Source organism: Odocoileus virginianus, chromosome 9, assembly GCF_023699985.2.
Source record: "Odocoileus virginianus isolate 20LAN1187 ecotype Illinois chromosome 9, Ovbor_1.2, whole genome shotgun sequence".
NCBI lineage: Eukaryota > Metazoa > Chordata > Mammalia > Artiodactyla > Cervidae > Odocoileus > Odocoileus virginianus.
This window is the reverse complement of record NC_069682.1, coordinates 10,701,992-10,717,892: the sequence shown is the minus strand read 5'-3', so window position 1 is coordinate 10,717,892 and position 15,901 is coordinate 10,701,992. Positions and strand designations below refer to the sequence as shown.

Genomic DNA, 15,901 nt, shown 5'->3' with positions numbered 1-15,901 from the left:
ATGGATGGGTTTAAGAGGTTTATGAGTCAGCTGTAAATATTTGCTGTGGGTTTATGAGACCTCCACTCATAAACATTGTGTGTTTATCTGTTGCTCTTTGAAATGTCTTTAGAGAATCAGCTCCTCAGGGCATAGGTGGCTGAGGAAGTGTCACTGCGACAGTTTCCAAGAGGCCGTCTTGTGGGTAATCTTCGACTTTGTGCATGATTTTATTGTTAAAACAGCATTGTTGTTCAGTCACTAAGTTGTGTTCAACTCTTTGTGACCCCATGAAGACCCAGAAGACCTTCTAAGACCGCATACTTAAGAGTTAACAGCACTGAAGTCTGGCTCTTCGGTGCTTTTAAAAGTATTTATTTAAAGACTTTTTGGGGGGATGTGGACCATTTTTAAAGTCTTTCTTAAATTTGTTATCATACTGCTTCTGTTTTATGCTTTGATTTTTTGGCCCCGAGGCATGCGGGATCTTAGCTTCCCGACCAGGGACCCAACCCGCATCCTCTGCATTGGAAGGGCGGATTCTTAACCCGTGGACCTCCAGGGGAGTCTCTCAGAGATATGTTTAGATGATAGAGAGCACCTGTGCTTTCCTGAGCACCGATCTCACTGGTCAGTAGGGGCCCAATAATACCTTGTCTTTTCTTGATTGATGGGTGTGAATGCATGGGTGAGCACCAGAGCTGCTGTGACCTTTTTAGTGGGAGAGGAGAGTGGAAATGTACCTTGTAATGAATTCACATTGGGCAGAAGCAGCCTTTTTGGTGACAGTTGAGATGAGAATCTTATGGAGGGTCAGGAGTTCTGGGGAGTGGGTTCAGAGTTGAGCTTGAGATTTAAGCCATGGCTTTGGTCTTACCACCGCTTCCAGGGACCGGAACCGTCAGGTCTCCTCTGGTCCTGACGTGGGTTCCTTAGGGTCAGGCCCGCGCAGCACCAAAAGTGTCTGTACGTTAATCCCAACCTCCTAATTTGTGCTACCTTCCCCTTCTGTGTCCACATGTCCATGCTCTGTATCTCTGTCCCTGCCCTGCAGTTAAGTTCATCACTACCGTTTTCCTAGATTCCACATATATGCCTTAATAGACAATATTTGTTTTTCTCTTTCTGACTTATTTCACTCTATGACAAATTCTAGGTCCATCTGCATCTCTACAAATAACCCCATTTCTCCCCTTTTATGGTTGAGTAATATTCGATTGTATCACATCTTCATCCATTGGTCTATTGATAGGCATTTGAGTGGCTCAGTGGTGAAGAGCCCAACTGCCAATGCAGGAGCTTCAGGAGACTATTTGATCCCTGAGTAGGGAAGATCCTCTGGAGGAGGAGATGGCAACCCTCTCCAGGATTCTTGCTGGGAAATCCCATGGACAAAGGAGCCTGGCGAGGGTCGCAAAGAGTCGGACATGACTGTGCATACATAGAGGCACTCCTATGTTGCTTCTATGTATCTCTCCAGTCCTCTGTTTCTGAAACCAGCAAATAGAAACTTTGAAAAAGAATTCATCAGTGACCTTCTACATGTTGAATTTGTTCCTCTCTTGCACCAAAGAGTTTCTGATTTTCATGGAAGGCCAGTGCCTTTCTATTCTTCATGTTAGTATTAATTTTCTGTTTTTTTTTTTTTTTTTGAGTTGGTTTTTGTTTTGGGTGTTTCTGTTAAAGTTTAAAAAATTTTAATTTTTTTTTTTTGGTCTTTCCACAGAAGAAGGCTCCAGCTTGGAGGAGACCGGCTTTAACTGGGGGGAGTACTTGGAAGAGACGGGAGCCAGTGCGGCCCCACATACCTCCTTCAAACATGTAAGTGATGGTGACTTCCCTTCTTCTGGTTTGCGTTTGGGGTGTTGGGGATGCCAAATGCGTTTTGCAAAAGGGAATGAAAAGGAAAGATAGATTTGGCCAAGATTTATCCCCTGGAGAAAGGAATGGCTACCCACTCCAGTATTCTTGCCTGGAGAATTCCATGGATGGAGGAGTTCATGGGTTTGCAAAGAATAGGACACACCTGAGCGACTAACATTCTTCAACATACAGCTGAGATGAGGAAGTGAGTGGGGGAGGTGAGCCTTGCTCTGGTCCTGCCCAGGGCAGGTGCTCACAGGTTTCAGCCTTGTTTTGCACCTCAAAAAGCCAGAGCAGAAGGCTGTGTTCCCTTCCGTCTAGGGGACGGAGACAGGTAAGGTTGATGTGAGCAAATAAAAGCAAACTAGGCAAGCAGGTGTTATGAGTCATGTCTTCTTAGGAGGCGTAATGACTGTGTATTTGAATTTTGTGTTGATATTTTTACTTTGAAAGGACACCTGTAAAACCGTCTGGCCATTTGTGGACAGATGAGCCAAATTATAGGAAAGGCCAGAAGTATTCAGGAAACATTTGGATCAAACCAGAAAATCACCCTCATCAGTACTTTTTTTTGAACAATGCAAATAGTATGCCAAGGAGAGGGCAAGTCCTAGGAAATAAAAAAATTAAGTTTTTAATCCAGTGTTTGCTTAGATAGGAGATTTTGGTGATACATCATTAGCAAGGAAAAAAGTAACTTTCTAGGACCCAGGTTCCTGGGTTTTACTCTTTGCTTTATTGGAAATGAAAATTTAATAATGAGAGACATTCCCCCCCACTCTTCTCATACTGGGCTTCCCAAGGCAGAGATTTAGCCATCATAAGCAAATCGGGGGACTGTCTCTACCTGGTCCTGCCTCTGGCTCTTTTGTTGAATTAGGAAAACACTTTCTTTATTTTAATGCAACATTTTATTCTTTTTGGAGGTGAAGTGTTCTTTTGAAAAGGAGTTTAAGACCTTATTAAACTTGCATGACCTCGTTAAACGTGGATTGCATTCCTGATTCCTTTTTAACACTGACACTTAGATTGTTATAATTACTGGTTTATTATGAATGGGATTGTAGCCATTTTGTGAAACCAGCACTTTCAATATTAAATATAACAAATATCAAAATGTAACAAATATTAAGACATAACAAATATTAAAACAAAACAAATATTAAAACAAAACAAAATATTAAAATACAAAATTTTAAAACATAACAAATATTAAGACATAACAAATATTAAAACAACAAAACTAAAACTCGCCTGGCATACCAAGTGGTTTCTGTTTTGCAAAAGCTGTTGTAACATGAGCCTTTTATGGTGCCAGGAGGACGTGGTAGATTTCTCCAGGCACTTTCTTTTTCTTTTTTTTTTTCATTTATTTTCATTAGCTGGAGGCCAACCACTTTACAGTATTGTAGTGGTCTCCGTCATACATTGATGTGAATCAGCTATGAATTTACATGTATTCCCCATCCTGATTCCCCCTCCCACCTCCCTCTCCACCCGATCCCTCTGGGTCTTCCCAGTGCACCAGGCCCGAGCACTTGTCTCATGCATCCAGCCTAGGCTGGTGATCTGTTTCACCCTAGATAATATACATGTTTTGATGCTGTTCTCTCAAAACATCCCACCCTCACCTTCTCCCACAGAGTCCAAAATTCTGTTTTGTACATCTGTGTCTCTTTTTCTGTTTTGCATATAGGATTATCATTACCATCTTTCTAAATTCCATATGTATGTGTTAGTATACTGTAATGAACTTTATCTTTCTGGCTTACTTCACTCTGTATAATGGGCTCCAGTTTCATCCATCTCATTAGAACTGATTCAAATGAATTCTTTTTAATGGCTGAGTAATATTCCATGGTGAATATGTAGGCAAGGATATACAATGGAAATAAGACAACCTCTTTAACAAGTGGTGCTGGGAAAACTGGTCAACCACTTATAAAAGAATGAAACTAGAACACTTTCTAACACCATATACAAAAATAAACTCAAAATGGATTAAAGATCTAAATGTAAGACCAGAAACTATAAAACTCCTAGAGGAGAACATAGGCAAAACACTCTTCGACATAAATCACAGCAGGATCCTCTATGACCTACCTCCCAGAATATTGGAAATAAAAGCAAAAATAAACAAATGGGATCTAATTAAACTTAAAAGCTTTTGCACAACAAAGGAAACTATAAGCAAGGTGAAAAGACAGCCCTCAGATTGGGAGAAAATAATAGCAAACGAAACAACAGACAAAGAACTAATCTCAAAAATAATACAAGCAACTCCTGCAACTCAATTCCAGAAAAATAAATGACCCAATCAAAAAATGGGCCAAAGAACTAAACAGACATTTCTCCAAAGAAGACATACAGATGGCTAACAAACACATGAAAAGATGCTCAACATCACTCATTATCAGAGAAATGCAAATCAAACCACAATGAGGTACCATTACACTCCAGTCAGGATGGCTGCTATCTAAAAGTCTACAAGCAATAAATGCTGGAGAGGGTGTGGAGAAAAGGGAACCCTCTTACACTGTTGGTGGGAATGCAAACTAGTACAGCCGCTGTGGAGAACAGTGTGGAGATTTCTTAAAAAACTGGAAATAGAACTGCCATATGACCCAGCAATCCCACTCCTGGGCATACACACCGAGGAAACCAGATCTGAAAGAGACACGTGCACCCCAATGTTCATCGCAGCACTGTTTATAATAGCCAGGACATGGAAGCAACCCAGATGCCCATCAGCAGACGAATGGATAAGGAAGCTGTGGTACATATACTCCAGGCACTTTAGAAATGAGGTAGGACTTCCCTGGAAGCTCAGTGGTAAAGAAACTGCCTGCCGGTGCAGAAGATGCGGGTTCTATCCCTGGGTTGGGAAGATGCCCTGGAGAAGGAAATGGCAACCCATTCCAGGATTCTTGCCGAGGAATCCCCTGGACAGAGGAGCCTGGTGGGGTCCAGTCCATGGGATCACTAAGAGTCGGACATGCATTATCAACTAAATGACAATTGATCGACAACTTTTTCCTTCCTTTCTGCACCGGGAAGTCACCAGTGTCTCCCTGTATGAAGTCAGAGCTGTTCCCTTTCACGCAGTCTGTTCCTCTCCCGCCCTTCCAGTCGTGGTGCAGTGTCCTGTGCAGGAGGTGAACAGTTTATGATCCCATCATCTCTTTGCGCAGCGGATATTCAGGGACATCAGATGCGCTAGCTCTAGAATATTGTAGCTTGCAAGGCTGGAAAGCTTTCTTCTGTGGGGAGGGCTGGCAAATAGTCATAGACGCATGTGTGTGTGCTGAGTTGCTTCAGTTGTGTTCAACTTGATGCGACCTAATGGACTGTAGCCTGCCAGGCCCTTGTGTCCACGGGATTCTCCAGGCAAGAATACTGGAGTGGGCTGCCATCTAGAGGATCTTCCCAACCTAGGGATTGAACTCTTGTCTCATAAGTCTCCTGCATTGGCAGGTGGGTTCTTTACCACTAGCATCACCTGGGAAGCCCATTCATAGATGATAACCCTTAATTAAATAAAAAAAAAGAAAAAACATTTTCTGAGGCTGCACTCTTCCCATAGTGGCCATGTGCCATCTAGCTCTTGGAAAGTGTGTCGTCCAAGTTGAGATTGAAAGTGAGCAGGACCTTCCTGGGGACAGACCCCCATGTCCCTACCTCCAAAGCTTTAGCCTCCTAAGGTCTTCTCTGAGATTTCATATATTTCATATTTTTCATAGATCTCATAGATTTCATGTATTTTCATAGATTTCATGTATTTTCATAGATTTCATATTTTTCATAGATTTCATGTATTTTCATAGATTTCATAGATTTAATATATTTCATATATTTTCATAGATTTCATATATTTCATAGATTTCATATTTTTCATAGATTTCATAGATTTCATATTTTTCATAGATTTCATGTATTTTCATAGATTTCATATTTTTCATAGATTTCATGTATTTTCATAGATTTCATAGATTTAATATATTTCATATATTTTCATAGATTTCATATATTTCATATTTTTCATATTTTTTCATAGATTTCATATTTTTCATATATTTCATATATTTCATATATTTCATATATTTCATATTTTTCATATTTTTCATAGATTTCATAGATTTCATATTTTTCATAGATTTCATATATTTTCATAGATTTCATATTTTTCATAGATTTAATATATTTCATATTTTTCATATATTTTCATAGATTTCATATTTTTCATAGATTTCATATATTTCATATTTTTCATAGATCCCATAGATTTCATATTTTTCATAGATTTCATATGTTTTCATAGATTTCATATTTTTCATATTTTTCATAGATTTAATATATTTCATATTTTTCATAGATTTCATATTTTTCATAGATTTCATATATTTCATAGATTTCATATTTTTCATAGATTTCATATTTTTCATAGATTTCATATATTTCATGTATTTTCATAAATTTCATATATTTCATATTTTTCATAGATTTCATATATTTCATATTTTTCATAGATCCCATAGATTTCATATTTTTCATAGATTTCATATTTTTCATAGATTTCATATTTTTCATAGATTTCATAGATTTAATATATTTCATATTTTTCATAGATTTCATAGATTTAATATATTTCATATTTTTCATAGATTTCATATTTTTCATAGATTTCATATATTTCATAGATTTCATATTTTTCATAGATTTCATATTTTTCATAGATTTCATATTTTTCATAGATTTCATAGATTTCATATATTTTCATAGATTTCATATTTTTCATAGATTTCATGTATTTTCATAGATTTCATATATTTCATATATTTTCATAGATTTCATATATTTCATATTTTTCATAGATCTCATAGATTTCATATTTTTCATAGATTTCATAGATTTCATATTTTTCATAGATTTCATATTTTTCATAGATTTCATAGATTTAATATATTTCATATTTTTCATAGATTTCATGTATTTCATAGATTTCATAGATTTCATATTTTTCATATATTTTCATAGATTTCATATTTTTCATAGATTTCATAGATTTCATGTTTTCATAGATTTCATATTTTTCATAGATTTCATATTTTTCATAGATCTCATAGATTTCATATTTTTCATAGATTTCATATATTTCATGTATTTTTATAAATTTCATATATTTCATATTTTTCATAGATTTCATATATTTCATATTTTTCATAGATCCCATAGATTTCATATTTTTCATAGATTTCATATATTTTCATAGATTTCATAGATTTAATATATTTCATATTTTTCATAGATTTCATGTATTTTCATAGATTTCATGTATTTCATAGATTTCATAGATTTCATATATTTTCATAGATTTCATATTTTTCATAGATTTCATATATTTTCATAGATTTTATATTTTTCATAGATTTCATAGATTTCATACATTTTCATAGATTTCATATATTTCATATTTTTCATAGATCTCATAGATTTCATATTTTTTCATAGATTTCATATATTTCATGTATTTTCATAAATTTCATATTTTTCATATTTTTCATAGATTTCATATATTTCATATTTTTCATAGATTTCATATTTTTCATATATTTCATATATTTTCATAGATTTCATAGATTTAATATATTTCATATTTTTCATATTTTTCATAGATTTCATGTATTTTCATATTTTTCATAGATTTCATGTATTTTCATAAATTTCATAGATTTCATGTATTTTCATAAATTTCATATATTTCATATTTTTCATAGAAGTAAGAACAATGCAGGAACAAGGGAAAGCCGTCAAGCAAGACAAAATAATAGTTGTTCAGTTGCCAGGTCATGTCTGACTCTTGCGACCTCATGAACTCTAGCCTGCCAGACTCCTCTGTCCATGGAATTTCCATCTAGGAATCCTGGAGTGGGTAGCCGTTTCCTCCTCCAGAGGATCTTCCCAACCCAAGGATCCAATCTGTGTTGTCTGCATTTGCAAGTAGATTCTTTACCACTGAGCCACCAGGAAAGCCCCAGATAATAATGGTTTAGCCTTAAAACAAAGTCAGGGACCCTTAATTCCTCCTCATGGGCTACAGATAATATCCTGAGCATGATCCTTGAATAGTTTTGTGGATACCGAAACCCCCACCAGCTAGAAGAGGTTAACTGCATGGCAATCAGTAGCATGTAGACCCCAGACATGAAGGAACCAGAAAGTTGACGATTGAGTTTTTCAACACATCACCCCTGTTACCTCACCACCAACCAGTCAGAGAATTGTGCACTAGCAGATTTCCCACCTTGTGACCCACACCCCTGACGTTGCCTTTAAAAACCCAGGGAGTTTGGGTCTTTTGAGCATGAGCTGCCCATTCTCCTTGCTTGGCCCTGCAGTAAATGCTGTACTTTCCTTCACCACAGCCCAGTCTGTCGATCGACTTTACTGCACTTCTTATTAACAGACCCAAGTTCTGTTTAGTAACAGGATGTACCGTTAAGTGTAGAATGCACACCAGATTTCAGAGGCTTCCTTGGAAAATTAGAATGTAAACTTTCTCATTACTATTTTTTTATGTTGATTACATTTTGAAATGATGCTACTTGGGATCCTTTGGGTTGAATAAAATACATTATTGAAATTAATTTCATCTGTTTTATCTGTTTTTCAAGTGGCTACTAGGAAATTTAATGACTCACCAGTGGCTGACGTTATATTTCTCTTAGATGGTGATGATCTCAGGAAACAAATATTAAAAGTGTTATGTTTTTAATCGTTCTTGTTCTGGATGTTATGTGTCTAGTGTGTGATGGATTTCTTGTGTTTTTGGTTCTTTAAGGTTGAGATCAGCATTCAGAGCAACTTCCAGCCGGGGATGAAGCTGGAGGTGGCCAACAAAAAGAACCCGGACACGTACTGGGTGGCCACGGTCATCACCACCTGCGGGCAGCTGCTGCTGCTGCGTTACTGTGGTTATGGGGAGGACCGCCGGGCTGACTTCTGGTGTGACGTGGTGATCGCAGACCTGCACCCCGTGGGGTGGTGCACGCAGAACAACAAGACCCTCATGCCCCCGGACGGTGAGCGTGGGCTGGCCCAGTTCTCTGGCATCACTTGTGATGCTCAGAGAGAAACCTTGTAGCAATTTGATAACTGTGATTTCCTAGGAAGGTCCACCGTTTTCATGATCTCTTCTTGAGTGGCCTCAGCCTCAGGGTGCTGAAGTAAGGGGGAACTGGGTGCATTTTCAAGAGCTGGAGCTGAACCTGATGGCTGAACTCACCATGGCCTTTTACAGCGTTTGAGCTTAATCAATCCTTGTGTGGGTCTTTGGAGGTAGGAAAAGGAAGGCCGAAGTGATGCTGGCAGTAGAAGTCTTGTTCTCTATTTCCTGCTGATGGGTTATCTTGCCTTGTTTCTGGGTGAAATCCTGCCTTTTTGCTGTCCTTGCTTATCTCAAGACTTACTCTTAAATTTTGACACTTTTAAAACACTCGGAGAAGATGTAAGTGGGTTTCTTCACTTTATAATACATCCTCTAGTGGGTCATTTTAGAGAGAAGTTCCAGGGTACAGAATTTTAATACTCTTAAGAGCTGATGGGTTCATTTAGTTTAAAAAAAAAAAAATTCCATGCTGTAGCTGTAGAAAAGAGGGCAGAGTTGATGAATCAATTCTTCTTTCTCACTTGGGTGAAAAATGTGGCAGCTGCCCTAGTTTCAGAAACACCATCAAATTTGTATCCTCTTGACTTTGTGCTCTTAGGCAAGACCCAGACACACTTAAAATGACAAACTGCAAGTGAAAAATGGGGAAACCCCGTGAGAAAGAGACACCATTAATGTGACTGAAAGATCTGAAGTCTGTTCAGACCATCCCAAGTGATGCTAATTGGAGAATTTCTTTATTGCTCGTTTTAGAGAACTTTTAACAAAATTGAGTAGGTGATCGATACACGGCTTGGAAATCTTACGTACAGAGAACAAAGTCAGGAAGTCGCAGGTTCACGGGGCAGGAGATTTTATTGATTGCTGTAGTGCAGGATAATCATTGCTTTGTAGTCAGAGATAGCAGCTCATTCCAGAGGGAATCGTGGAATGTGTTTTTGCACAAGGATTCTGGGTGGTGTGGTTTTCTGTCTTGCAGAGCTCGTCACACGTATATCCCACAGCTGTACCTGGTTGATCTTTGTCATGGTTAAACTTGAAAGGCGTCCCAGATTATTTAACATGAGTGAAAGTGGTCCATGACACCTCATGTATTTGTTTGAGATGCTGTGTGGTGATAGAGATTTTCTCACTGATCCCAGGAATCACGGGGTGGAAAACAGCAGGAACATGGCAGGTGGAGCCAGAGATGGGGGTTCTTGTCTGCCATTTCCTGTAGGGACCTGGGTGAGACCTCTCCATCTTCTCATGTTTGAAATGAGAGGTGATAGTATATAATCTCTAAAGAGCTTCGCAGCATGACCTGCCTTGGTTTGTGATCCTCGGGAAGGAGAGGAAGAGGCCACCAGTTTTCCTATTGGGTGCACAAAGAGTGGAGTTTGCTTTGGGATTAGAATCGGTGGAATTCCAGCCTGGGAGTCTGTGCAAAGCACAGAAGTCAGGTTTCTTTGTGACTTTGGGGCCAGTGATGTTTCTGTGGATCAGGAAGCAAACTTGGTGGGGAAATCGTGATGAGCGTTTGAGTCCTTTGTTGCCTGTCATGGATAGAGTTTCACTCGATACAGAATTGTAGACTGCTTCCTCTTTGGAACCCTGAGATCTGGGAGCACTCAGTTTCTGAGAGACTAGATAGAACTTGGATGTCAGTTTCAACATATCGTTGGATCAAGCAAGAGGACGGGAGTTCTGGGTGATTTTATTAAAGGGGAAGGGAGAGGACTGCCTTCTCTGGTCACATGTCGGGTGCAGGGCCCCAGTCTTTCAGGTCATTTTGGGATTCTTCAAGTAGCTTTCTGTCTTCTAAAGTCACTGCCCTGATAAAGGGTCATTTTTAAAATTTTAGATGATCTTTTACCGAGCATGTGGCATCTTTTGCAGTCCTGTATGTTCCTGCCTTGCTCTTTTTGTTTGTTTGTTTTAAGTGTATTTATTTATTTAATTTGGCTGCCTTGGGTCTTAGTTGTGGCATGCGACATTTTGTTGAGTCATATGGGCACTTCATCAAGGTGCACAGACTTTCTAGTTGTGACGTGTGGGCTTAGTAGGTGGAAATCTTGCGTACAGAGAACCAAGTACATCCCACAGCCATACCTGGTTGATCATGTAGTCTTAGTTGCTCCATGGCATTTGGGATCTTAGTTCCCTGACCAGGGATTGAGCCAGAGTCCCCTGCACTGCAAGGCAGATTCTGGACCACTGGTCTGCCAGGGAAGTCCCTGCCTTGTCCTTTTAAGTGAAATTAATCTTTGAATCAGTGCAGGCCATCATCACCCTGTTGATGTCAGGAGGAAGGAAACAGCATGGCAGCAGCTCCGTGGCAGTTTGTTAAGAGAGTTCCTTTAATAAAGACATGTTCAGAGAGACTTGGATTTAGTGACCCACTGGCCATTCCAAGAGCAGTGTTCCTGCTCCAGAGCTAATCGCCACTAATCTTTCATATTAAAAGTATTAAAGAGCACAGTACATTAAAGCCTTACTAAGTGCAGTGGAGGATGATAGCTCTTAATACCGGAGCAAAATGTAAAGCATTTCAGCTTGCTGAATCAATACAGCTCGATTTATTCACAAGCACGTTCACGCTTGCAAAGGGCAGCTGCCAAATAATTATTGTTTATGGTGATAATGTAAGGAAATCGTTTAGCCCAATGACTGTTTCACTGTTATTTGTTCAGAAGTAACAACATTGCCTCTTAACGTCTGGGCTTGGGGAGCTTTGGCATCCTGGCAGGTACCCACAGAATCCCGGAAAGGAATGCTCCTGTGAGATTCCAGGTAAACACATGCGAGAATGCCCATCCAAATAACGCCTACCTTCCCAGCCCCTGGCTTGTACATTGAGAGGTATTATATTTATGTGCGCTTTCTACTGTTGCAAGGAAAGTATTGGAATTCTGGTGCCTTAGGATTCATGCCACTAATTTTTATTTTCCCCATTATTAAAATTTCCATAATTTGAATTGCAAACTCTGCAGTCTTGCCAGAATGACTCTCTTTGCCATTCGAGGTTGAATCAAAATGACTGGAGTGAGTTAGTAGGTAACTTATTTGAATACAGGGATGTTTATTCATGAAGTGTTGGGAGAAAGTGTGACTGTGCCCTTCTGTTAGGTTGTGGGACTGGATCCTGCTTGGTTGTGAAGCTGGTGCTGGACTATTTGGGGGAATTATTGTTTTTGCTATAGTTGATTGTGAAATAAGAGATGTGACCATTGGTACACAAGACCCTAACGTGAGCGGGTGACAGAACTTACCAGGCTGTAACCCTTCTCTAACTGTGGACTCAAACAAGAGTTTGTTTGTGTTACATGAGACAATCAGCATTTAAAATTTCTAGTTTTAAAAAAAATTTAATGACATTTTAGTAATACTAACAAAACCTAAACACATTGTTTTCATTGGCTCTCTAATACTGTAACTGGAATTTTATTTGTACACTAATAAGAAAATTAAATATATATACTATAAACTCAAAGAGAAAAGGTAAATCTAAGTGGACTCTTGGAGTTGACTAAATGTTAGACAGTTTAATGTGAAAAATTCAAGAAAATTATTATTAGGAAAAGTGGTGGATTTGGCTTTTTGAGATTTTTAAGAAGAGGATAGAAAACTTCTGTCCAGACTGTTTTCCATTTTGTCATTTTTGGAGACAAATAAACGAAGAGATCTGTTCTGGAGCTTCCTTGCCAAATGGTAATCGTGAGATTATGTAAAGTTATGTAAATTGTATCAGATGCTATTTGGGTTTTCCTGCACCATGGGAAAATTGTAAGCACAGAGCGGGACTATGAGATTTTCCTTTTTGGTGTTAGTCATAAATGTGTTTATTTTCTTTTGCTTCCTAACCCTGCAGCATATGTACTTTAAATCAGGCCAGTGTTTAATTCTGTGTGGAAGTGAGGGTGAGTTAGTCCTGTGGGTTTCCTTGCCCTGTTGTCTGGTCCCTCTTCTGCATGGTTAATGCTGTCGGAGTCCCAAGCCCACCCATCAGCTCTCTTGCTTGTTCCCTAGTGCCCATCCAGGGATCTTGACCTCTGGTGGCTCCCGACTGGGCTGTGGTCCCTTGTGGGGGGCTCTCAGCTCTCACTGGACCCAGTTCCTGCTGTGGGCAGACCCTTTACTACCGTGACCCTAACATAGAGCCTGTAAGGGAAGCCTCCACTCACCTTCAAACAGGGTCGTCCCCCTTGGCACCGCCCTGGGACTGCTGTTCTCCCCAGCCCTGACACTGACTAGTGAACCTCCCTGCTCTCTGACCCTGAGCCAGGAGCCCTCAGTGTCCTCTGTCCAGGGGCCCGCAGTGTAATCTGTCCAGGGGCCCTCAGTGTAATCTGTCCAGGGGCCCTCAGTGTCCTCCGTCCAGGGGCCCTCAGTGTAATCTGTCCAGGGGCCCTCAGTGTAATCTGTCCAGGGGCCCTCAGTGTAATCTGTCCAGGGGCCCTCAGTGTAATCTGTCCAGGGGCCCGCAGTGTAATCTGTCCAGGGGCCCTCAGTGTCCTCTGTCCAGGGGCCCTCAGTGTAATCTGTCCAGGGGCCCTCAGTGTAATCTGTCCAGGGGCCCTCAGTGTAATCTGTCCAGGGGCCCTCAGTGTAATCTGTCCAGGGGCCCTCAGTGTAATCTGTCCAGGGGCCCTCAGTGTAATCTGTCCAGGGGCCCTCAGTGTAATCTGTCCAGGGGCCCTCAGTGTAATCTGTCCAGGGGCCCTCAGTGTAATCTGTCCAGAGGCCCTCAGTGTAATCTGTCCTGGGGCCCTCAGTGTAATCTGTCCAGGGGCCCTCAGTATCCTCTGTCCAGGAGCCCTCAGTGTAATCTGTCCTGGGGCCCTCAGTGTAATCTGTCCAGGGGCCCTCAGTGTCCTCTGTCCAGGGGCCCTCAGTGTAATCTGTCCAGAGGCCCTCAGTGTAATCTGTCCTGGGGCCCTCAGTGTAATCTGTCCAGGGGCCCTCAGTGTAATCTGTCCAGGGGCCCTCAGTGTAATCTGTCCAGAGGCCCTCAGTGTAATCTGTCCAGGGGCCCTCAGTGTAATCTGTCCAGGGGCCCTCAGTGTAATCTGTCCAGGGGCCCTCAGTGTAATCTGTCCAGGGGCCCTCAGTGTAATCTGTCCAGGGGCCCTCAGTGTAATCTGTCCAGGGGCCCTCAGTGTAATCTGTCCAGGGGCCCTCAGTGTAATCTGTCCAGGGGCCCTCAGTGTAATCTGTCCAGAGGCTCTCAGTGTAATTTGTCCAGGGTCCCTCAGTATCCTCTGTCCAGGGTCCCTCAGTATCCTCTGTCCAGGGGCCCTCAATGTAATCTGTCCTGGGGCCCTCAGTGTAATCTGTCCAGGAGCCATCAGTGTAATCTGTCCTGGGGCCCTCAGTGTAATCTGTCCAGGGGCCCTCAGTGTCCTCTGTCCAGGAGCCCTCAGTGTCCTCTGTCCAGGGTCCCTCAGTATCCTCTGTCCAGGGTCCCTCAGTATCCTCTGTCCAGAGGCCCTCAGTGTAATCTGTCCAGGAGCCCTCAGTGTCCTCTGCCCAGGCGCCCTCAGTGTAATCTGTCTTGGGGCCCTCAGTGTAATCTGTCCAGGGGCCCTCAGTGTAATCTGTCCAGGGGCCCTCAGTGTAATCTGTCCAGGAGCCCTCAGTGTCCTCTGCCCAGGCGCCCTCAGTGTAATCTGTCCAGGGGCCCTCAGTGTAATCTGTCCAGGGGCCCTCAGTGTCCTCTGTCCGGTGTCGTCTGTCTAGGACACCTCAGCGCCATCTTTCCAGTCTCCATCATGCTTCTACCTCCTTCCAGCCTTTTGGAGAGGTGCGCTTCAATTTCTCTTCTTCCTCTGAGGTCCTGAACAAGCCTCTTGACCTCGCACTGCTTCTTATGAAGTCTCTCATCTTATGGCTCCCCATTCCTGGGCCTTGCTGACCTTCCAGGGTTGTGCCCTCCTTCCATGACTGTGCCTCTGTTCCAGGGTCATGCCTCCAGTTTGCATCCTGCTGTTTGGTGCCTGGGACAGTCTGCCTTGTTTGACTCTAGCTCTCAGCAAGTGACTGATGTATGCATGGATTGTGTCCTGAGCCTAGAACCTTGTGAAAGCTGGGCAAATACAGCTTGTATGCAAAATCCTGGGGGCTTAGGTAGTGGGATTTCAGAGTAGAGTTTGGTGTTGTGTTGATCAGGGTTTTCCAGAGAATCAGATTGAATAGAAGTGAATTGTGCACACACACACATACACACACCCCACCCAACCCACCCAGATTTATTTTAACACATTGGCTTCACACTGTTGTGAAGGTTTGGCAAGTGCACAGTCTGATGAGGGAGGCCAGCAGGCTACAGACCCAGGGCAGAGTGGCCATTGTAGTCCTGTGGCCGTTTGCTGGAGAGACAGGAAGACCTGGGGTTGCTGAGGAAATCCAGAGCTTCCTGCTGGAGATGCCCTCTTTCTGGGAGAGGTTAACCCTTCACACAGATTCTTCTCTGAAGACACAGCAATTTAAAATTTTATTTTTGCACGTTAACTTTCTGATGAAAATACTATAATTGTGTAGATTTCACATAAAGAAAGTAAAAGTCACTCAGTTGTGTCCAACTCTTTGTGACCCCATGGACTATATGGTCCATGGCATTTTCCAGGCCAGAATACTGGAGTGGGTAGCCTTTCCCTTCTCCAGGGGATCTTCCCAATCCAGGGATCAAACCTAGGTCTCCTGCATTTCAGGCAGATTCTTTACTAGATGAGCCACAGGGAAGCACTCACATAAGTATATTTGTATGATTTAATCTCAGATGATTTCTGTGAATAGTAGACAAATTATGTGTCTGGAGCTTTCTCTCTTATTTTTTTTAACTAGACATGATTTTGCTGAACTGAAGGCAGAAACAAATTTTATGGACTCTTTCTCTCTCTCTCTCTCTCTCTCTCT

The 15,901-nt window shown here is 41.4% G+C and overlaps 1 protein-coding gene across 4 annotated transcripts in view; it reads left to right on the top strand.

The window, feature by feature from the left end:
• Positions 1–15,901, top strand: part of SFMBT2 (Scm like with four mbt domains 2) — a 176,798-nt gene that overhangs the window by 19,423 nt on the left and 141,474 nt on the right. For all 4 annotated transcript variants that reach the window (XM_070471944.1, XM_070471946.1, XM_070471947.1 and 1 more), the window contains exons 3-4: positions 1,706–1,800; positions 8,681–8,921. In XM_070471944.1, the coding sequence (XP_070328045.1) occupies positions 1,706–1,800; positions 8,681–8,921 (336 nt within the window). The remainder of the gene's footprint in view (positions 1–1,705; positions 1,801–8,680; positions 8,922–15,901) is intronic.